Source organism: Acinonyx jubatus, chromosome D4 (genome assembly GCF_027475565.1).
Source record: "Acinonyx jubatus isolate Ajub_Pintada_27869175 chromosome D4, VMU_Ajub_asm_v1.0, whole genome shotgun sequence".
In the NCBI taxonomy this organism is placed as follows: domain Eukaryota; kingdom Metazoa; phylum Chordata; class Mammalia; order Carnivora; family Felidae; genus Acinonyx; species Acinonyx jubatus.
The window spans coordinates 74,014,546-74,037,034 of record NC_069391.1 but is presented as its reverse complement, the minus strand read 5'-3'; the positions used below and the strand labels follow the sequence as shown (position 1 = coordinate 74,037,034).

Below are 22,489 nucleotides of genomic sequence, written 5' to 3'. Positions count from 1 at the left end.
AGGAACAAGACAGAGACCCTTTCAGACCAACGACTTTGCTATCGTTTCTAGAAGGCTAGGGCCGAAAACCTCTAAGTAGGCTGCGTCTAGAGTCAAAGGTCAAGTTAAAATAGTTGGCTCAAATAATGTTGAGCGAGTTCATTTTTTCTGTGGGTTATGGGTTTTCAAGAGGATGGTGCAGACGGACATAGGTCCCAGAGGCCACAGAGTGGGGGGATGATGGAGGCTGCCTGACACCTCACTTCCTCGGGGCAGTGGGGGGTGGGGGGGGGGGAGTTGTAGGGACTGATCACTCCAGGCCTGTACTCACTCAGAGTCCTCAGTCACACCATCCTTTACTAGTAAGATCCAGGAGCGTCTGGGTGGCTCAGTCAGTTAAGCATCCAACTTCGGCTCAGGTCATGATCTCGCAGTTTGTGGGGTCAAATCCCGCATCGGGCTTGGTGATGGCACCTGAGCCTGGAGTTGCTTCGGATTCTGTGTCTCCCTCTCTGCCCCTCTCCTGCTCATACTCCGTCTCTCCTTGTCTCAAAAACAAACATTAAATTAAAAAAAAAAAAAATGCCCAAATTAAAAAAAAAAAAAAAAAAGACCCAGGGAGGGGACACCGACTACCAGAAATGGTCTCTAAAGCATGCAAGAACAGGAGAGCCTCACCCAAAGGCCTTTAAGTGGAAGTTATACTTTCTAAAGTATTTGAAAGGACGAGTATGCCGAAAAAAGCCCAGAAAATTCCGTAAAGGCTGGGCTGCTAGTTGGGAAAGACCTGGTTGTAAGTAGCAGAAACAAGTGTTGATTTGGTTAGGGTTCTACATCCCTGCATATGCACCAATTTTCTAGAAAACCCTTTGCTATCCTCACCATCATTTTAACTTCACAAAGTTAAAGAAAAACTTGGCTTTAGCTGATCTCCAAAAAGCCTCAGGGTTTTTTTTCTAAGAGTCACAGCCCTAAAGGACACCTACACCAGGTCCTTTTTCCCATGTGGAGTGGACCTGTTCACTCTGGCTGCTCAAACAGGGAAGCTCTGAGCCAAGCATTTGCCTCTTTCAGCCAGTCGATCTTTCCTAATTCGAAGACTGCCTCGGGTTGAACGCAGGCAGCTCTTTGTAAGTCTTGACTGAGCAGCCATTAAATTGTGTATCTACAAGGTTTTTGCCACCTAAATTAGGTCAAGTTTAAAAAAAAATGAAAAATGCTGTCAGTAGGACTATTTCCACTGAAGGAGAATAAAATCTGATAATATACAGAAGGGAAAACACTTTCTGTGTGTTTGCATAGAAATTATTAAACCTGGACAAGGCATATGTAGTATAAAGTGTTTTGGGAAAGGAAAAACTTAGTCCAAAACTCCCTAGAATACAAAACATTCTAGAAGAGGCTTAGGCAACTTCAAGAGAAGCAAAACTCAAGAATGAATACTGTAGTACAAAATTATGGCCAAAAAATACTGTATTTTTAACCAGCAAGATCATTGGGGCATTATTATACAACATTAGGTGTTTTTTGCAAAACTAGTTCCCATCCCCAAACAATAGACAATACATGCATTTGAATGACATTTTAAGAACAGTAAATAGGATTCTTTTAAATACTGCAAGTTAAAAATGTTTTCTGACAAAACTCCCTAAATACATAGGTCTAGTAAGGGTTTCCAACATGATGACAGGTGAGGAATCCAGCAAGAAGTTGTATTTAGAGTACTTTGAGGAAAAGAAATCTACCAAAAACATGTGTTTAAGTCAAAGTAACCTGAACGTTACACAGCAATTTCCATCTCTTTCTAAACTGGACAATATTCTAGTGAAGAATATTTTCTTCCCTGTTTTTTTTTTCCTACCTATCAAAGCTTATATGAAAGTCAGAATTGCTTTATCGAAGTAAGATCCAATTTTGCCCAATAGGTGTTTTTGAAATGTGTAAATGTCATTTACTATTGGGTTGGAATCCTATGGAGAAATGGAAGATACGTGATAAGGGAGATAAGAAGGAAATTAATGTTTGAGCACCTACTATGTGCTGGGTGTGTATGCATACTTTGAACAGATGATTCTAGAGGCAAGAGTATTATTGAAAGGTCATTGGAAGTTGGGAAGACAGCAATGAATGGGTTGTTACTCTGTGAGGAAAAACAAATGACAAGTTTAGACTCTGTACTAAGTATTGACTAAACAGCAGGTGTCTGGCTCGAAGAATTTCTAACTAATCACATACAACTAAGCCATTTCTTGTCCTAATTTGGTGGAACCAAAATGAAACCCCAAACACTTAGTTACCAGGACAGACCTATTAACGCTACATATGCTGGAAATATGTGGAGACAGATAAACAGACACTATGGTAAGTTTTAAGTTTTGTGTGTTTCTAACCAAAGACAGATCTTTGGAAGAACATAGTAATGAATACCAAGCACACCTTGTTTGTATCAATTGAGATGTTGTCAATTACCAATTAAGTGGTTTTAAACCCTTATTTAATTTTAAGAAGAGGAGCAATATACATTACAATACTTGGGTACACTTTATTTTTATATGGGTTAACATTCTTCTATATTTCATTTCATTCATTTTTTTTGAAAAACTGAAAACAAAGGGAAATTGAGGGTAATTTGAAGGTTATTTCCAACCAATATCTGAGTCTTGCAGTATCTCATTATACAGCCCTTTCTTCCCATTATTTTTTTTGCAAATAAGTCGTTTGACCCAAATCCAGCATAAATAGCTTTTTACCAATTCCTAACTTAAGACAACTAACATTTACAATCATGTGGCAGTATAAATTTTAAAATTACAGTTCATACACCTTGACAATCAAGATAGTCTAAAGTACAAAAAGTAAATTGTCCTTTAGCTGAATTACCTTTTTGTAATAGGCTTGCTAGTTAATCCACAAAAAAAAAAAAAATACCAGTTTCAGGTGTTCTTTGAATACCTTTTGTAGATGTCGTGTGCTAGTAAACAACAAATGCAGGTTCCTAAGATTTTTTTTCCCCCAAGTCTATTCATGACATTCAACAGAGCTCTTTGTATGAAAATGTTGTTTTAAAAAAACAAAAACTTCGAGGGGATTTATTGACTTCTGAATGGGTGTGTTATTTCCCTTTGTTTCAAGAGATGAGGCACAAACTTCTGGATTTAAGCTCTGTAAGGCATAGTACAAACCTCCAATTTACAAATGAGGAATTCTCTGTGGGTTTGGAACTGCCATGTCACGCAAAAAAAGGGAAAAATTATCTGTAAACTGGTACACTGCAATGTGGTGAGTCATGAAATGGCTGCTTGCCTTGGTATGCTGAAGAAAGGTTTTTGTGGTTTGTGTTTTTGTTTTTGAATAAGACCTGCCCAAGTCACCAAAAACTGGCCACAGGCCTCCATTACCTGGAGCGTCAATGGCAGGAGACAAGTGGCACACGCTTCTAACGCTTGCAATCACAATATAATAGAAAGCATGAGTAAACGTTGTTTCTTTTTTATACAAAACTGAAAAGAATCCCTTCCCACCCCTAGCCCCTTCAATAAAACCCCAAAGAAACAGAAAAAAAAAATCCTTTAGCTAGTGTGGATACGATCAGGTTTCCATGCATCACTGCAGCGAGGGTGATCAATTTCTTCCTTTCTCAAGAGAAAGGGGTCTTGTCATGCACCCTCCGGCAAACAGCGAAGCCACCAACCTCAATTCTGCATAGTAATTCCATTCCAATTTCATAAAGACAAATGGAACAATCTTTCCCTGTTTGCTCAACTTCTTCGAGCTTTGAGATCATGTTTAATTGACTACATCTACTATAGCTCTATTAACTAGAATATCTTGACTCCCTAAAACTGCAACACTTAGGATCTTGTGATGAGGTTTTCTCTATACACACTGTAGGCCTTCAAATGTTATTGTTGACTTTTTTCTTCTTTCTTTTCTTTTTTCCTTTTTTCTTTTTTTTTCTTTTTCCTTTTTTCCTTTTTTTTCTTTTTCTTTTTTTTTTCGTTTTTTTTCGTTTTTTTTTTTTTTTTTTTTTTTTTTTGCTGCACCAAATTTAAGATTGCCCTTTCAGGCAAGCAGTGGTCTCTAGCTGTTAAAACATTTCCTTAGTGGATCACAATAGCTTCTAAAACTGCCTTTCTAATAAAGGCCATCAGAGAGGTAATACTAAACTGTGCATTTGCCAAATAAGAATATGAATCGTATAAAAGCTCATATTCCAATCCTAGGTCAAATGGCAAAAGTTCTACAAAGTTGGTTTCCATGTTTGTATAAAAGCTCCGACTGATTTTATGTATTTTGCTATGAAATTACCTTTGGGTCTTATCAGTACACCTCTACTCAGGAATGTGCAAATGATTTTATACAGCACGATGCTAGTACCGCTCTGTACGACAGTAAGGTTTTTTTTTTTTTCTTTTCTAAATGGAAAAAAAAAATATCCCTAGTCAGAAATAAACTGACAAATTTACATTCTCCTCTCTTAAAAAAAGTAAATAAAATAACATTATTCAAAATGTGAATTAGCTATAAGACATACACTTACATAGATACATATCGATACAGCACATTCAATCTGCCAAAAAAAAATTAACGATTACAAAGCCCGTATGGATGCGGCAATAGCAAGAGGTGTATGTACAATGACTAGAGCGTTCAGAATTGCACTAGACCTACAGGCAGTCTGGTTCTCAATTAAATTAGAGCTGCTTTCCGAGCAAAGTGAAAAAGTAACTTGTGGTGTTTGTGGCCGGGAAAGGAAGGAGAACATCCCACTACTGCTTAGTAACCCTGGTTCTCCTCTCGTAAGCCATTCATTTTCTCTTGCCTTCATTGTTCCCCAAGAGTTGACGGATAGGGAAGTTTGGACTTGTGCCAGATAGTATGATACTTAAAATAAGACCAGTGTCGCGGCCTAATTCTTATTCCCCAGCAGGTTTAAAATAATCTTTATTTCCTTAAATCGTATGTCAACTCAAGCTGCTGGACCGAAGTTCATCAATACAGGTGCTGTTTTGTTTTTTGGGTTTTTTTTTTTTTTTTTTGCATTTGTTGAAAAATTGCACATTGAGAACTCCAATGATCTCTCCTAAGAGGTTTAGTTACACAAATGCATGTTCTATAAAACACCGAGGGGTTAACTCTTAAGGAAGTCTTGTGGACCTAACTCAAATTCAACTTAATCGGTCACCGGTTTAAAAAGTTCACAAAGGTGGTAAACCAGCAGTAACATCGGATTTTGCAAATTAAAGGTGTCCGAATACTTGAATAACGTCCTTGGCAGACCTACTTGACCTTAAAGAAACAGGAAGGGTAATACCGTCTTTAAAGGAAGAGACAGAAGCAGATTTCATGTTCTATCACAGAAGACACTATTTTACATTGCTGATTTGGACACTCAACACGAAACGCACACTAAATGTGATCTCGAGGGCAGAGAAAAGAATGGACCATGCCAGTCAAATTGGCAGTTACCTATTCTTGGGCAACTGGTGTTTCAGGTGGATTCTCAGCCAATTATTTAGGCCTCACACTCTTACTCTCTTCCATTTGTGAGATACTGGCTTTTACCTCTGAAATTTTTACTACTTTACTTTTACAAAAAAGCCAGCTTTGGCAACACATACCCATAATAAATTATGGCCCAAACACTAAGGGGGGAAAAAAAAGGAGGAAAATTTGAACCAAGGTGGGGAAAAATGAACAACCTAAGAAACAGGTTCTGGATAGCAGCCATTGGGGTAATGTAGTGTCTGTTGGGCATATACATATAGATAGAAAATGGTTTTTTTTCTTTTTTTTTTTTTTTGGCATCTGCAATTTAAAGAGAGGGTAAAAAAAAAAAAGTAAGGGTGGAAGGACCATGGCACATGGCGTTAAAAAAAAAAAACAAAACTGTGGTCTCTGTTCTTGCCTTACTGTCTGTGCATATTTCTCTCAGCAACCAAGCTATGGCTGAAGGTAGGAATCCAAAAGAAACGACCCTTCACTGTAAGACGGGCATCCACCCTCCTAGCCCAAAGTGAGGCAAGATCATGTACTGATATAAAAACAACTCTATATGTGTATCCAGAGCAATACATTAAAAACCACAGTATTAATACTTAGAATCCTTCAGCAACACTACAAACCGTTTAACTTAAGCTGATGCCGATGGCTTAAATCAAATGGCGCTGTCCTGTCGTTGGAGAGAAAAACTTGACCAAGAATGGAACTAGGATAAAGGCCGTTGTGACCCAGGGAAAATCAGGATGAGGGCAGGGGGTGAGGAAAAGGGCAATCAGCTTTGTTTTCCTCAATAGAAAAGAGAAAGAGAAAGAAACCACTCTTATCTTGGTGAGTGCATGACTGAGAATTGAAAATACATTGAGTCACAAGGTTTTTGCCTAAAAAAAAGACAGCGAGGAAATGTGCTGGGACCGTACTTCAGCATCCTGGTTTTCCTCTGAATAGTTTAAATAAAATCATAATATTTACTACAAACCCTGTGGACACATTCACACAGAGTCCGGGACGGCAATAAATTAGTATTATGCAAATGGTTTTCCACAGAAATCCAGTCCCTCTTGTACAGCTTCAACAGCCCACCGGGGAAGGGACGGGCGGTACTGAGGAGGCACAATTAGACCAGATTGTACTCCTTCAGGTTCAACTGGAGGATGGTGTCCTTGACGGCGGCAAAGACAAAGCGGATGTTCTCGGTATCTGTGGCGCATGTGAAGTGGGAGTAGATAATTTTGTCACTGTCAGGGTTCAGGTCCACGAACATCTTCAGGATGAATTCTCGAGCTGCCTGGGCATCTCTCTGGGGTCCTGTTGGTCAAGGGAAGAAAGGGACGATTTGTCAGCGGATCTGTGTGTGCCTATAAGCAGTAAGTGTTCACTGGGTCGGTAACAATGCCATGGAGAGGACGCTTGCACTGCAGATTTGATCCGTTATAACCATCTTCCCCAACTCGAGAATGTGCAACTGTTCCTCTTTGGCATGTTATCTGACCATCCATTCGTCTGCCTGTCCGTCCGTCCACCCACCCACCCACAAGGTGTGGTTAGGCGAAAAGAGGCATACGGATAGAGCCGCCTTAGGCTCTCCTGTCAATTTGCCTCCCAGGGGCCCCTCGCCCCTGCTGTGGATCTTTTTACATTCTCCAGACTGAAATCTGTTTCAGAATAGTTCCTGGGGCACCTGGGTGGCTCAGTTGGTTGAGCAGCGGACTCTTGGTTTCAGGTCATGAGCTCCAAGCTGACAGTGGGGGGCCTACTTGGGATTCTCTCTCTGCCCCATCCCTGTTCATGCTCACTAGCTCGCCTGCTCTCTCAAAATAAATGTGAAAAAAATAATCTTATGTCAGGTCCACCTTCGATTGTGCTCTGCTACCTAGCTTCTGGATTGCTGGTGTTTCTGGGCACACTACATTTACGTAGTATTCAATTCACTATGTGTGATAAGAGAAAGACTGGTGTATGTTTCCTTAGCTTTATTTGGGGTGTCTTCCAGGCTGAACACTCTTCTAGATGCCTTAAAACAGGACTGCAATGTATTTACCAGGGTATAGTAAAAGTTTAGCTTAAAATTTTGCAATGAGGGGTGCCTGCGTGGCTTAGTCGGTTAAGCGTTCGATTTTGGCTCAGGTCACGATCTCGTGGTTTGTGAGTTCGAGCCCCACGTCAGGCTCTGTGCTGTTAGCTTGGAACGGGGGGCCCGCTTCATATTCTGTGTGTGTGTCTCTCTCTGACCCTTCCCTGCTCGTTCTCTCTCAAAAATAAACATTAAAGTCTTTAATTTTTTTAAGTTTATTCATTTATTTTGAGAGAGACAGACCCAGTGAGAATGGGAGAAGGAGAGAGAGAGAATCCCAAGCAGGCTCCACACTGGCAGCGCAGAGCCTGATGCGGGGCTCGAACTCACGAAACCGTGAGATCATGACCCGAGCAGAAACGAAGAGTCGGTCTGCTCAACCGACTGAGCCACTCAGGAGCCCCACATATTAAAATCTTAAAAAAAAAAAAAAGTAAAATTTTGCAATGCATTCTTAGGGTGCCAACGTCACAGGCAACAAAAGAAAAATTGGACCTCATCAAAATTTAAAAGTTTTGAGCATCCAAGGACACCATCAAGACAGGGAAGAAACCACCTACAGAATGGGTGAAAATACCGGCCAAACACATAGCTCATAAGAGGTTAACTTCCAGAAAATAGAACTCCTATAACTCAGCAACAAAGACAATCTGAATAAAAAATGGGCAAAAGAGCCTGAATAGACATTTCTCCAAAGATATATAGCTGGCCAATGAGCACAGACAGGCTCAACATTCTTAATCATCGGGGAAACGCAAATCAAAACCACTGTGAGCTGTTATTTCACGTCTGCCAGAATGGCTATAATAAAAAGAAAAAAAAAAGGATACAGTATGGGCAAGGGTGTTGAAAAATCTGAACGCTTGTGCATTGTTGGTGGGAACGTACAATGGTGTAGCTGCTGTGGAAAACAGGTGGGTAGTTCCTCCCAAGGCTAAACATAGATTACCAAATGGCCGGCAATTGTATTCCTAGGTATACATATCCAAAGGCATCAAAAGCAAGGACTCTGGGGCGCCTGGGTGGCTCAGTCGGTTGGGCCTCCGACTCTTGATTTTGGCTTAGGTCGTGATCTCACAGTTTGGGAGATCGAGCCCCTAGTGTCACTGTGCTACAGTGCATAGAGCCTGCCTCAGCTTCTCTTTCCCTGCCCCTCCCCTGCTTGTGCTCTCTAAATAAACTTAAAAAAAAAAGGGGGGGGGATTCTACTAGTTACTTAAACAATGAATTTCACTGTCGTATTATTCATAAGAACCAAAAGGTGGAAAGGACCCAAGTGTCCATCAACAGTGGAACAGAAAGGAATGGATAACCCAGAGGTAGGAGACACACAAGGGGATGTTACTCATCCATGGACAAGTTATGATGGCTGCCACAACACCCATGAACCTTGAAAACACGATGTTAAGTAAAATAAGCCAGACCAAAGAACACATCTTGTATGACTGCTCCTATAGGAGGTACCCAGAATAGGCAAATTTATAGAGACAAAGTAGATTAGAGGTTGGCTGGGGTGAGGGGGAAGTGAGTTAGTGCTTCAGGGTCACAGAATTTCTGTTTGGGGTGAGGAAAAAGTTTTGGGAATAGTGACGGTGCACAGCATCGTGAACGTAATTGTCACTCAACTACATGCTTTAAGATGATGAAGATGACACATTTTAATGTGTAAGGTATGGTAAAATGTACTTCAAAAAGCCCTGAATTGTAGCTTTAAATGGGGAAATTACATGGTCTGTGAATTATAGGTCAGTAAAGCGGTTTTAAAAACTTAATAGAGCCTGACAAATGTATTAATTTAAAATTTATTAACTAGGTGTGGTGTCTTAACGTTACTATCGAGTACCGAGTATCCATCCTAGTCTTTGAGGCCCATATATGTACATTTCCCCCCTCTTTTCCATCCTAAGAAAGAAGGAGGTCCTGCCATAGCCTTCTCCTCCTCCACTTCCTTCTGACAGGACCATCTCAAGATCCACAGCCTCCATTTTTTTCTGTCAAGATTCTTGTTATCTACCGGTTGGGATAAAGAAATCTTGGAACACTATACTGAGGGCCTGACTACTGCTTCCAACCAAATGCATCGTGAATTTTAGACGGCCAACTTGAAGACTTTTCAAAATGGCCTGATTGCAAATTGGGGATTACCCCTATGAGTTTATATCTAACCCTGCCAGAAGGAGGAGAGAAAGAGCCATGAAGACAAATGGGTTATTCCCACTTGAACCATGACCACAAAAGTAATGTTTGCATTTTTGACTTCAGTGACCAGAATTGAAATTTTTGTCAGCAATTAAGAAGGCTGGCATCATAATCAAAGTGCCATAATAATACTAGGATTATAATGTCCTGTTTTTCTCAATGTACTATTAAGTTATTAATTCCACAGCAGTAATAGAAAATATTTAGAACTAGGACTAATAGACTGTTGGGGTTGGAGGAGGTTCCCATATAAAGGAACCCCAGCTTTCTGGTTTGTGAAGGAAGTTCCCTTTGGTTTTGTATATCTATCCTATACAGATAGATCCCATACAGGGGCTATTTTTTTAAGCCCTCAGAACTAGACTCAAGTTCAGTGAAGATCACTTGCAGTGTGTTAAGTTTTTAAGCATACATTAAATTATCTGAATAAACACAAACTACAAAGAAATCCTTACAGACATCCTAGCACGCACAGAGTACCAGAGTCTCTCTGAACAATTCTGCAATTCACGTCCATGTGGAAACGGTAATTTCTCTTTCTGAAGAGAAATACAGAAATGGCACTCATTATGATTAAGACCTTGGAAGTGCAGAAATGTGGAAGTGTGAAGTTCATAATACTATAAACATGTTTGTTATAAAAACAGTACTGCAGAGTAGGCCTAGAATTTTTTTCAGTTGTAGCTCATCTTACAAGGGCTTTGTATGCAATGACAGCTGTGTTTGCTTTGTGAATAAGTGTCTTTTTTTTTTTTTTTCTTTTCTTTTTCCATGGCTAAGTCGCCTGTGTGCCTTACGTGCACGTTGGGGGAGGTTAACAGTAAAAACCATGTTCACGGTTTAAAACCTTCGCAAGGTGGGCATGTGGGTAGGAAAATGCTTACAGTGATGGGGGAACCCAGGGAAATTTACTGGATGGAGGAGATAGGTAAAGAGAGGAGGATGATGTGGCAAAGAGGAAAAAAAAATTATCCCAAACAGCTGTTGCAGAAAAAAAGTCTTGTGCTGCAGAAAAATCAAACCCACATGTGGCATGCTGTGGGCGCTGTGCTGAGCACTTAAGCGTTGGTGGCTTTGCTCTGTGGGGTAGGCTGTGCTGTGTTTATCCCCTGCCGTCCTGTATGCAAGCACATCAGGTTTGCAGGTGGCTATGTATGGGGTGGGGTGTCATTTCTTACCTGCTGATTCTCATTGGATTACGAGAAAAATTAAGAGAGTCTCTTCTAGGGGCAAACGTGTGTTAAAGTGTAACCAGATGCTTCGTGCCCATCTGATTCAGGTAGACCTAGTGGTTAAAGACTAGTCTGTTGTTGTTGGAGACCAGGTTAGCTACGTGTTAAGTTTCCTTCCTTTCTTCTTTTTTAAATGTTGGTGTATTTTCGAGAGAGACAGACAGACGGAGACACAGAATCTGAAGCAGGCTGTCAGGCACAAAACCTGATACGGGGCTCAAACTCACGAATGGTGAGATCGTGACCTGAGCCACCCAGGCAGCTCAAGTTTCCTTCCTTCTATAGTTTCCTCAGGAACAGTGAGGGATAGGGTCGATGAAATTTGTAACAGTGGCCAACTAGTGGCAAATGAAAAGGAGTAAAAATGAAAACACTGTTAAAGGCTAGCAAAGTATATGTTTTTAAAGGCACAATAAAGCACAGTAAAGTACTTGGATAGGGGACAGGAACACACTGCTAACAAACTAGACAGAGGACTGATCTAATACCTGGTAACATCCCCAAAGTTTCTATTTCAATGCACCAACCTTTAGAATCTTACACACATTTGAGAAGGGAAATTCAGTTCACCAAAGACGCAACCTTGCCCACTCTGTGAGCCAGCACCGTACCCAGTGCATGTGGGATGAAAACATGAGTAAAACTCCATCCTTGATGTGCTTGTATCTTCTCAGAAAGCTATAAAGCCAAACTGAATTATTCGTGTTTTGAAGAAGTCACCTTTCTAAGGGAGCTTTTAGAAGTATAGAAACAATGTTGAACTGATATCCACTGTAGGTCCTATGTCGATAACAGAATTTAAAAAATGGCGGGGGGTGGGGGGCTGGGCGCCTGGGTGGCTCAGTTGGTTAAGTGCCCGACTTTGGCTCAGGGCATCATTGCACGGTTTATGAGTTTGAACCCCACACTGGGCTCTCTGCTGGCAGTGCAGAGTCCACTTCGGATCCACTGTCTTCCATATCCCACTAAGTGACTTATATATGGTTCTATTCAATTATTTACTATCAAAAAGAAATTGAGTCGTTGAATTGACATGTCCAAACCTACACTGCAAGTGGCAGAGCTGGAACTCTGTGACACTCAAAGCTGTCCTCTTAACTACTATTCATGTAGATCTGGGTTTGTCACACTTTCTCTGTAATGCACCAGAGAGTTTGGTTCTGGTCCAATATGGTGACATAGGAAGACCCTAAACTCACCTCCTCTGGGACACGTGTTATCTACACCTACTGATAGAGCAAATCTTCTTGAAGAACTGAGGATTGACTGAACAGCTTCTGCACAACCAAAGATGGAGAGACCACACAGAGAATGGCAAGAGAGATGGAGACACGGTAAGGAGGGGGATGTCCCCCCACAACCCTACCAACTGCAGGGGGGAGGGGATAGTACTGAGGGGCTGTGGGCAGACCTGTCTATGGGCCCAGAAAACAAGCCGTGGGTCAAAAGGGTAACTAGAATGTAAAGGGACCAGCCCTAGAACCTGCCAAAAGACGGGGGTGCTGCTGGCACTCTCTCCTGGTCACAGGGGCTGGGGTGTACCGCAGTTGATGTGGCCTCCACCATGACAGGAGTAGCGTGTGGCTGCCATGGCTGGCCTGCTGCCTCAGGGAGGCCTGGGCCCCTAGCCCATACCAGCCCCAACTGTCCCACCTGGGTGGCCCCAGCACCAAGCACACGGGCACATCCCTGGTCAATGCTCACTAGAGTTTTAGCCAGCACACCAAGAGGACACAAGAACAAAGCACATCAGAACACTCCAGGTTCCAACCACTTTGGCTATAGCAGCCCTGCCAGGGCACCATGCTCTGGAGCCCTCTGGGAAGTACTGTGGAATGCCTTGAGACCTGTACCCTCTCTTGGCTCCGGCCATTGGGCCCTCTGTGCTGACTACCCTGGGACACTCTGGCTTGTACCGACTTGAACTTCAGCTGTCCTCCCAGGGCGCCCTCTGAGTGGAGAGCCCTGGAACCACTCCTGTGTTGACAGCCCCAGGACCCCTGGCTTGAACCTATTTCCTCTTCAGTTGTCTTGCCTTCAGATTTAACTGTCCTGCCAAGGCACCCTCTGTGTGGAAAGCCCCGGGATCCCCCAGCTTGCACTCATTTCAGCTTTAACTGTTCTGCTACGGTGCTGCCTGTATGGAGAGGCCAGCTATACTACCAGGGCAACCCCAGCATGAGGTGCTCTGGAATCCCCAGCTCATGCCACCCAGAGCTCCTTCCAAAGTCAGCAGGCACACACAGTCTACACAGGGGACAACCAGGTACAAGACTATTCCATCTACTGTAGCTGTTCCGCCTACTTCATGGAAACAAAGAAAGTCAAACACAAAGAGGAGACAGAAGAATATGCTCCGAACAAAAGAACAAGACAAAAGCTAAGAAAAAGACCTAAAGTGAAATCAAGATGAACACTAGGCCTGATAAAGAGTTTAAAGTAACAGTCATAGTGCTCTCTTTGGTAGCACATATACTAAAGTAAGTGTCATAGATGCTGCAGAGGATGTGCAGAAACGGGAACCCTCTTGCACTGTTGGTGGGAATGCAAACTGGTGCAGCCATTCTGGAAAACAGTGTGGAGGTTCCTTAAAAAACTAAAAATAGATCTACCCTATGACCCAGCAGTAGCACTGCTAGAAACTTACCCAAGGGATACAGGAGTGCTGATGCATAGGGGCACTTGTACCCCAACGTTTATAGCAGCACTTTCAACAACAGCCAAATTATGGAAAGAGCGTAAATGTCCATCAACTGATGAATGGATAAAGAAATTGTGGTTTATATACACAATGGAATACTACGTGGCAAGGAGAAAGAAGGAAATCTGGCCTTTTGTAGCAACGTGGACGGGACTGGAGAGTGTGATGCTAAGTGAAATAAGTCATACAGAGAAAGACAGATACCATATGTTTTCATTCTTATGTGGATCCTGAGAAACTTAACAGAAGACCATGGGGAGGGGAAGGGGGAAAAAAACAGAGAGGGAGGGAGGGAGGCAAACCATAAGAGACTCTTAAAAACTGAGAATTAACTGAGGGTTGATGGGGAGGGTGTAAGGGAGGGGAAAGTGGGTGATGGGCACTGGGTGTTGTATGGAAACTAATTTGACAATAAATTTCATATTAAAAAAATGAAAAAAAATTAAGCATCATAAACATGCTCACTGCCTTGGACGGAAGACTGGAAGAACTCACTGAGAGCTTTAACAAGAGGAAATATTTTTAAAAAATCAACTAGAATTGAAGAATACAATAAAGTGAAAAATACACTAGAGGGAATCAATAGTAAATACGTGTATGCAGAAAAGCAAATTAGTGATGAAGAAGACACGGTGACAAGCACATATGCTGAACAGTAAAAAAAAAAAAATTTTTAAATGAGGATAGGTTAAGGGATCTCTTGGACAACATCAAGCAAATATACATTTGCATTATAGGGCACCAGAAGGAGAAGAGAAAGGGGCAGACAGCTTATGTGAAGAGGTAAAAGTTGAACACTTCCCCAACCTGAGAAAAGAAACAGATATTTAGGGTCAGAAAGCACAGAGAGTCCCAAATAAGATGAATACAAGGAGGCCCACAAACACAATAATTAAACGTCAATGGTTAAAGAGAATTTTAAAAGCAGCAAGAGAGAAGCAAAAAGCAACATACAAGGTAAACCCCATAAGTCTATCACATGATTTTTCAGCAGAAACATGGCAGGCTGGAAGTAAGGGGCATGATATAGTCAGAGTGCTAAAAGGAATAAAAAAACCCTACAACCAAGGATACTCTAACCAGTGAAGTTATCATGCAGAATTGAAGGAGAGATACTGAGTTTCCCAGACGAACAAAAGGTAAAGGAATTCATCACTCCTCAAATGGCCTTACAAGAAATGTTAAAGAGATTTAGGTGGAAAAGGCTATAATTAGAAGAAAATAATGAATAAAAAGATATAAAATGAGAGAATATTTACATAAAATGTGGAGGGGGAAGTAAAAAAGTTCTCTTAGAATGTGTTCAAACTTCAACAACTGTCACCTTGACACAGACTGCTATATACTTAGGGTGTTATATGAATCTTGTAACTGCAAGCCCAAAGCCTATAATATAGATACACAAAAAATAAAAAGAAAGCCAAGCATAACACTACAGAGAGTCATCACAAGAGAGCAAGAGTAGAAGAAAGGAACAGAGAAGAATTACAAAAACAACCAAACAAAACAATTAACAAAATGGCAATAAGTACCTACCTATCAACAATTATTTTAAATATAAATGGTCTAAATCCTCCATCAAAAGACATAGGGTGGCAGAACGGAGAAAAAAAAAAAAAAACAAGACCCCTCTAAATGCTGCCTACAAGAGACTCACATCAGACCTAAAGACACATACAGACTGAACGTGAACGGCTAAAGATACTCCATACAAATGAAAGTTAAAAAAAAAAAAGCTAGAGTACCAATACATATATCAGATAAAAAATACATTTTAAAACAAAGGCTGTAACAAGAGACAAAGAGAGCATTATATAATGATAAAGGGGTTAACCCAACAAGAGGGTAAAAAAAATTGTAAATATTTATGCCCCCAACACTGAAGCACCTAAATAGAGAAAGCAAATATTAATGGCATAAAGAGAGAAACTGACAGTAATAAAATGATACTAAGGGACTCTGAAACCCATGTACATCAATGAATACACAATCCAGGCAGAAAATCAATAAGGAGACCATGTCTTTGAATGACATATTAGACCAGATATAGAAATTCTATCCAAAACCAACAAAATGCGCATGGGACATTCTTCAGGAGACAAGTCTCAATAAATTTAAGAAGATTAGAATCATATCATGCATCTTTTCTGACCAGAATGGTATGAAACTAGAAATCAATAGTAAGAAAAAAACTGGAAAAAACATAACACACAGAGGCTAAACAACATGGTACTAAACAACCCATGGGCCAACAAAGAAATCCAAGAGCAAATTAAAAAATACACGGAGACAAATGAAAATGAAAACACAAAGTTCCAAAATCTTTGATATGCAGCAGTTCTAAGAGTGAAATTTGTAATGATACAGACATACCTCAAGAAACAAAAATCTCAAACAATCTGACATTATACCTATAGGAACTAGAAAAAGAACAAAAAAGGCTGAGATTAGAAGGAAGGACATAATAAACATCAGATCAGAAATAAATGAAATAGAGACTAAAAAAATAAACAAAATTGATAAACCTTTAGTCAAACTCATCTAGAAATAAAGAGAAGTAACAACCAACCACAGAAATACAAAGGAATGTAAGAGACTACTACAAAAAATTATATGTCAATGAACTGGACAATCTAGAATAGATAAATTTTTAAAAACATACAATCTTCCAAAAGGGAATCAGGATGAAATAGAAAATCTGAACGGCTCAGTTGCTAGTAACAGAATGGAACTGGTAATCAAATAAGTCCCAACAAACAAAAGTCCAGGTGGTTTCACAGGTGAATTCCACCAAACATTTAAAAAAGAATTAGTATCTATTCTGAATTGGCTATATCCATCTATTACACAAATCAGAGAGGAAGGAAAGCTTCCAGATACATTCTACAACGTCAGCATTACCCTCCTACCCAAACCAGTTACAGACACTACAAAAACAAAAAACAAACCCAAAAAACCCTACAGGCCAATCTCTCTGATGAAATTAAATGCAAAAATCAGCAAAATATTAGCAAACCACTTTGAATAATACACTAAAAGGATCATTCACCATGGTCACATGGGATTCATTCCAGGGATCCAAAGGTGGTTCAATATTCACAATCAATCAATGTGATACATCCCATTAACAAAATGAAAGATAAAAACTACATGCTCATCTCAAGAGATGCATCAAAAGCATTTGACAAAATTCAACATCTGTTCATGATGAAAATCCTCAACAAAGTTACCTTAGAGGGAACATACCTCGACATAATAAAGGCCACGTAAGAAAAACCTACAGCTAGCGTCATACTCAATAGGGAAAAACATTTTTCCGAAGATCGGGATCTCCACTCTCACTACTTTCATTCAATACAGTACTCCAAGTACTAGACACAGTAATCAGACAAGAAAAAAGAATAACAGGCATGCAAATTGGTAAGGAAGAAGTTAAACCGTCACTATGTGTACACTGCATTTTTTAATAAAACCTTTATTTTCATTTTTAGAGAGAGCAAGAGTATATGCATGGGAGAGGGACAGAGGGAGAGAGAGAATCCCAAGCTTGGAGTCTCAGGACTCAGGGCTCGATCCCACGACCCTGGGATCATGACTTGTGCTAAAACAAGAGTCAGTAGCTCAACCAGGTGCTCCTATACACTGTATTTCTTTACAGAGAAAACCCCAAAGACTTCACAAAAAACTACTAGAAGTCATAAGTAAAGTTTCAGGATACAAAATTAATACACAAAAGTTAGTTGTGTTTCTATACACTAATGATGTAGTAGCAGAAAGTGAAATGAAGAAAACAATCCTATTGACAGTTGAGCCCCAAATAAGAAAATACCCAGGAATAAAATGAACCAAGAAGGTGAAAGATCTGTACTCTGAAAACTATAAAACTGATGAAACAAACTGAAGATAACACAAACAAATGAAAAATTTTCCATGCCTATGGATTGGAAAAATTAGTATCATTAAAACGTCCATACTACCCAGAGCAATCGACAGATTCCAGAAAATCCCTATCATAATACCAAGAGCATTTTTCACAGAAATAGTACAACCAATCCTAAAATTTGTATGGAACCACAAAATACCCTGAATAGCCAAAGCAATCGTGAGGAACAAGAACAAAGCTGGAGGTATCACAATCCCAAATTTCAAGATCTACTACAAAACTGTAGTAATCATGGGGCGCCTGGGTGGCTCAGTCGGTTGAGCTTCCGACTTCGGCTCAGGTCACTATCTCACCGTCTGTGAGTTTGAGCCCTGCATCAGGCTCTGTGCTGACAGCTCAGAGACTGGAGCCTGCTTTGGATTCTGTGTCTCCCTCTCTCTCTAACCCTCCCCCGCTCATGCTCTGTCTCTCTCTGTCTCAAAAATAAAACACCAAAAAAAATTTTTTTTAAAAAACTGTAGTAATCACAACACTATGATACTAGCACAAAATCATATACATAGATCAATGGAATGGAGAGCCCAGAAATAAACCCATGCTTATATGATCAATTATTCTATGATGGAGGGGGCAAGAATACACAATGTGGAGAAGACAGTCTCTTTAATGAACGGTGCTGGGAAAACTGGACAGCTACATGAAAAATAATGAAACTGGACCACTTTCTTCCATCACATACAAAAATAAACTGAAAATGGATTGAAGACCTAAATGTGAGACCTAAAACCATAAAACAAATGATACGTTTGATAAGGGTTGAATATCCAAAATATATAAAGAACTTACACAACTCAACACTAACAACACAGTTAATCTGATTAAAAGTGGACAGAGGACCTGAATAGACATTTTTCCAACAGGTACATAAAAATTAAAACCACACTGAGATATCACCTCACACTAGTCACAATGGGTAAAATAAAAACCCAAGGGACAAGTGTTGGTGAAGATGTGGAGAAAAAGGAACCCTTGTGCTCTGTTGGTGGGAATACAGACTGGTGTAACCACTGTGGAAAACAATATGGAAACTCCTCAAAAAAATTAAAAATAGAATTACCATATGATCCATAATCCTGGCAAAAGTGGAAACAATGTGAAGACACACATGCACACCTATGTTTATAGCAGTATTGTTTACAATAGCCAAGATACAGAAGGAATGTAAGTGTCCATCAATAGACAAATGGATAAGGGAGATGTGTGTGTGTGTGTGTGTGTGTATACAGAGGAATACTATGCAGCCATAATAAAAGATGAGACATAATAAAAGACAAATGGATACACACACACACACACACACACAGAGGAATATTATGCAGCCATAATAAAAGATGAGACATAATAAAAGACAAATGGATACACACACACACACACACACACACAGAGAGGAATACTATGCAGCCATAATAAAAGATGAGACATAATAAAAGACAAATGGATACACACACACACACAGAGGAATATTATGCAGCCATAATAAAAGATGAGACAGTGCCATTGAGACAACATGGACGGACCTAGAGAGTATAATGCTAAGTGCTGTAAGTCAGAGAGAGACAAATAGTATATGATTTAACTTGTATGGAATCTAAAAAACAAATGAATAAACAAAAGGGAGAAACAGACCCATAAATACTAAAAACTGATGGCTGCCAGACAGCAGGCAGATGGGGGAGGTGGGGAAAATGACAAAAGTGGGGTGGGAGATTCAGGCTTCTAGCTGTGGAATGAGGTCCAGGGATCACAGGTGCAGCAAAGGGAACACAGTCAATGGTAGGGAAATACAGTCACCAATGTTGTATGGGGACAGATGGCAGCCACACTTGTGAGCACAGCACAACATACAGACTTGTCCAATCACTACGTTGTACACCTGAAACTAATGTAACGTTATGTGTCAACTATACTTCAATTAAAAGAGGGCCAGAGAGTAAATATTTTAGGTTTTGTGGACGAGTCTGTCACAGCTACTCAATTCTGCTGTTAAAAGCATAAAAACTGTGTGTAAATGAACAGGGTGTGGCTGTTTCAATAAAACTTTCTTTATGAAAACAGGTGGCAGGCCACAGTTTGCCACTCTTCATCTAGACTGCAGTATGTATAGGGAGATGTTTGTGTATCCTGTCATAAAAGCTCTTTCGGGTGGTGGCTGTGACTCTTTGACTTGTTCCAGAGTGGCTTGGTGTGGATGCATTTTGTTACCGGTCAACAACTATTTCTCGGAATGGCTGGGTGTCCTATCTAGTCATTGACGATTTCACACTCTAGCTGGGTAGGCAAGATCTGTTTATAAGGAGTGCTTATAAGTAAGGAAATAATGCAAAGCCATTGGGGTACTGATGTGGGTGTTATGGATTCTAAGCACTACAGGAAGAGTTCAAGGGGTCGGTGCCATCCCGAAGGATGATAGGATTGCATCAGGCCATGCAGCACCTTCCCCCCTCCCCCAAATAAATATTTGCTAACACTCGCCATGTGTCAGGTATCATGCTAAAAATGTCGTACATATGTTATCTCTGTTAGAGCCTGTAAGACGACTGCATGAGTTTGGTCCTACCGTTCAGAGAAATTAAGTGACTTCATCATGGTTCTAGCAATACGAGGTGTCAAAACTTGGATGCCAACCTGGGTAGAGTGATTTCAGAGCATGGGATCTTGTCACAAAACTGTGTTCTCTTTCCATAGAGAGGCAAGAGCCAGCTGTTGCCGAAAGAAAGAGCCAACTGTAATGATTGATACATGATTGGTCAAAACTGTGGGGCTGTTCCCTCTTCTGATACAATTATTTCAAAACATGTAAGTTGCTTTCTTTGGCTATAACTTTCAGCATTGTCAGGGAATTGAAACATTTCAGGTGGTTACGGGGCAAGGCCAACAATAATTTGTACTTCATCAATCACACATGCACAAGGCAGCAACAGTAAGCTGCTGCATCAGCTCTTGCATTGCTTGGGGGGCAAGACGGATCCCCAGCTACTGGGCTGGCTGAAGAGCACTGACTTACCATCATATTCTGGGAAGTAGTCAACTAGGTGGGAATACATAATTTTCTCCTCTAGAAGATCTTTCTTGTTTAAGAATAGAATAACCGAGGAGTTCTGGAACCAGGGATATGTGATAATTGTTCTAAAGAGTGCTTTGCTTTCCTCCATTCGGTTCTGAAAAAAAAAAAACCATCAGAAAAACAAGGCATGAATTATGTGATTACTCAATCTGTGAAGTGTTTGTTTTGGAAGTCCAACACATCTTCTGTACGCATTCAACTCTTGTAGCCTAGGGCTGGACTGTAGTTGCTGTTATCAGGATTTACATGCAAAAGGTTCATGCCTTGCGTTGGCTCCTTTATTAAGTAAACTCTCAGGTTGACCAGCAGGTGACCAGCTCTTCCTCCCACAGACACACTCACCTCTAAGTCATTCCCCCCCCCCAGGTCACAGACAAAGGCAGATTCAGGAGGTCCTCCTTTCTCTGGGGATATAAAAGCCTTGGTGTATGAGAACACGTCTTCCTGGACACACAGGTGATTCTTTCCAGTCCCCTGATTTAGTGCTACGTGTGATGACCGAGTTTCTGGCAATGAAGACACCTGCCTGGGGTTCAGCCTCCCTCCACTGCTCACGGGGGGTGAAAATGCCCTCTAAGTCACCCAGCGACCTATGGGTGCCTGGTGGTTTAAGCCAAAGCATCCTATTCCCATGGCAGCCAGCTTGGTTCAGGCCCACATCACTTGGAACTACTTGTCTCTGCTTTACGGTCATGAATTTACCTAAGCAGTTCAACGGGTCCCATCAACCCCAGGACTTTTTCTGGGAGCTCTGGAAGAGAGCGCCTTGATTTCATGGATGATGACTCAGGTAGCCTCAGGAATTTTGAGCAACCGTCTTGAAACAGAGAAAGAAACCAGGTCCTGCTCACCTGTTTTTAACTCCTTGGTCAAACCATGCCTGAACTTGGTTCTGCCTCTGGATTTTCAGTAATATCAGCCAATTAGTATCCTTTGGTTTTTAAGCTAGTTCGAGCTGTGTTTTTTTGGTATATAAAATACTTCCAGTTGATATATCTGGATATACCACCCTCCCAAATTTCTAAAAGGAGATGAATGAACAAATATTTCAGGGCTGACCATGAAGACTAGGAGTTCAAGCTGTTAGTATTTTCTCCTCAGAGTCTGCCTTCCTGATGTAGAAGGTTCCCTAAGTTTCCGAGTGCAGGGTTACAAAGGCCAAGCACACTCTTCTGCATAACCCTTTGACTGTAGTTCCAGGAAATCTCCAGGAAACCCGGCTCACCAAGGAAAATTTTCTAGATCCTGAATATGTCTTGCTCTTTCCTTCTGTCAAGTGCGCCAATTCAGATCAAGTTGGAAAGACATGCTTTGCCAAAACAGATCTTTACCAACTCTTGTAAACCCCATGATCGCCAATTTCTTCAACCTTTAAACTTCATGCCTATTGAAATATTTAAATACTGATGCACCATGGGTCTGATACAATGAAAGATGACTTCATGGCTCAAGGGGCAATGTTTATTTCACTACATACATTTCCCTTTTATATAAATTACATACATGTTTTCTAAAAATAGTATTTTTCTATCTATATGCCTTTTACTGATTACCATCACCAGTGGTAAAATTTAAAACCCTGGGAACAGTATTTACTGAGAAATGGTATCTCGGAGCCTGGGATTTTATAGGCTGAAAATTTCAGGACTGATGAATAGCAAAGGCCCTAATAAGAACTGAAAGAATTTTTAAAAAACCTAAAGAAGATTAATTAAATAGTGACATCTGTGATGCAAGAGTTACCTTTTTTTTCCCCTTAGAGCTAGAGAAAATCTAGAAAGGTATACTGTGGTCCTTA

General features: G+C 40.6%; 1 protein-coding gene across 1 annotated transcript in view; it reads right to left on the bottom strand.

Moving 5' to 3' along the window:
- Positions 1 to 2,497: 2,497 nt before the first annotated feature.
- The window catches only part of GNAQ (G protein subunit alpha q), a 311,423-nt gene continuing 291,431 nt past the window's right edge, over positions 2,498 to 22,489 (bottom strand). The window contains exons 6-7 of the mRNA XM_027040994.2: positions 20,632 to 20,785; positions 2,498 to 6,786 (exon numbers count right to left, since the gene is read on the bottom strand). Coding sequence (XP_026896795.1) covers positions 6,596 to 6,786; positions 20,632 to 20,785 — 345 coding nt within the window. The 3' untranslated portion in view covers positions 2,498 to 6,595. The remainder of the gene's footprint in view (positions 6,787 to 20,631; positions 20,786 to 22,489) is intronic.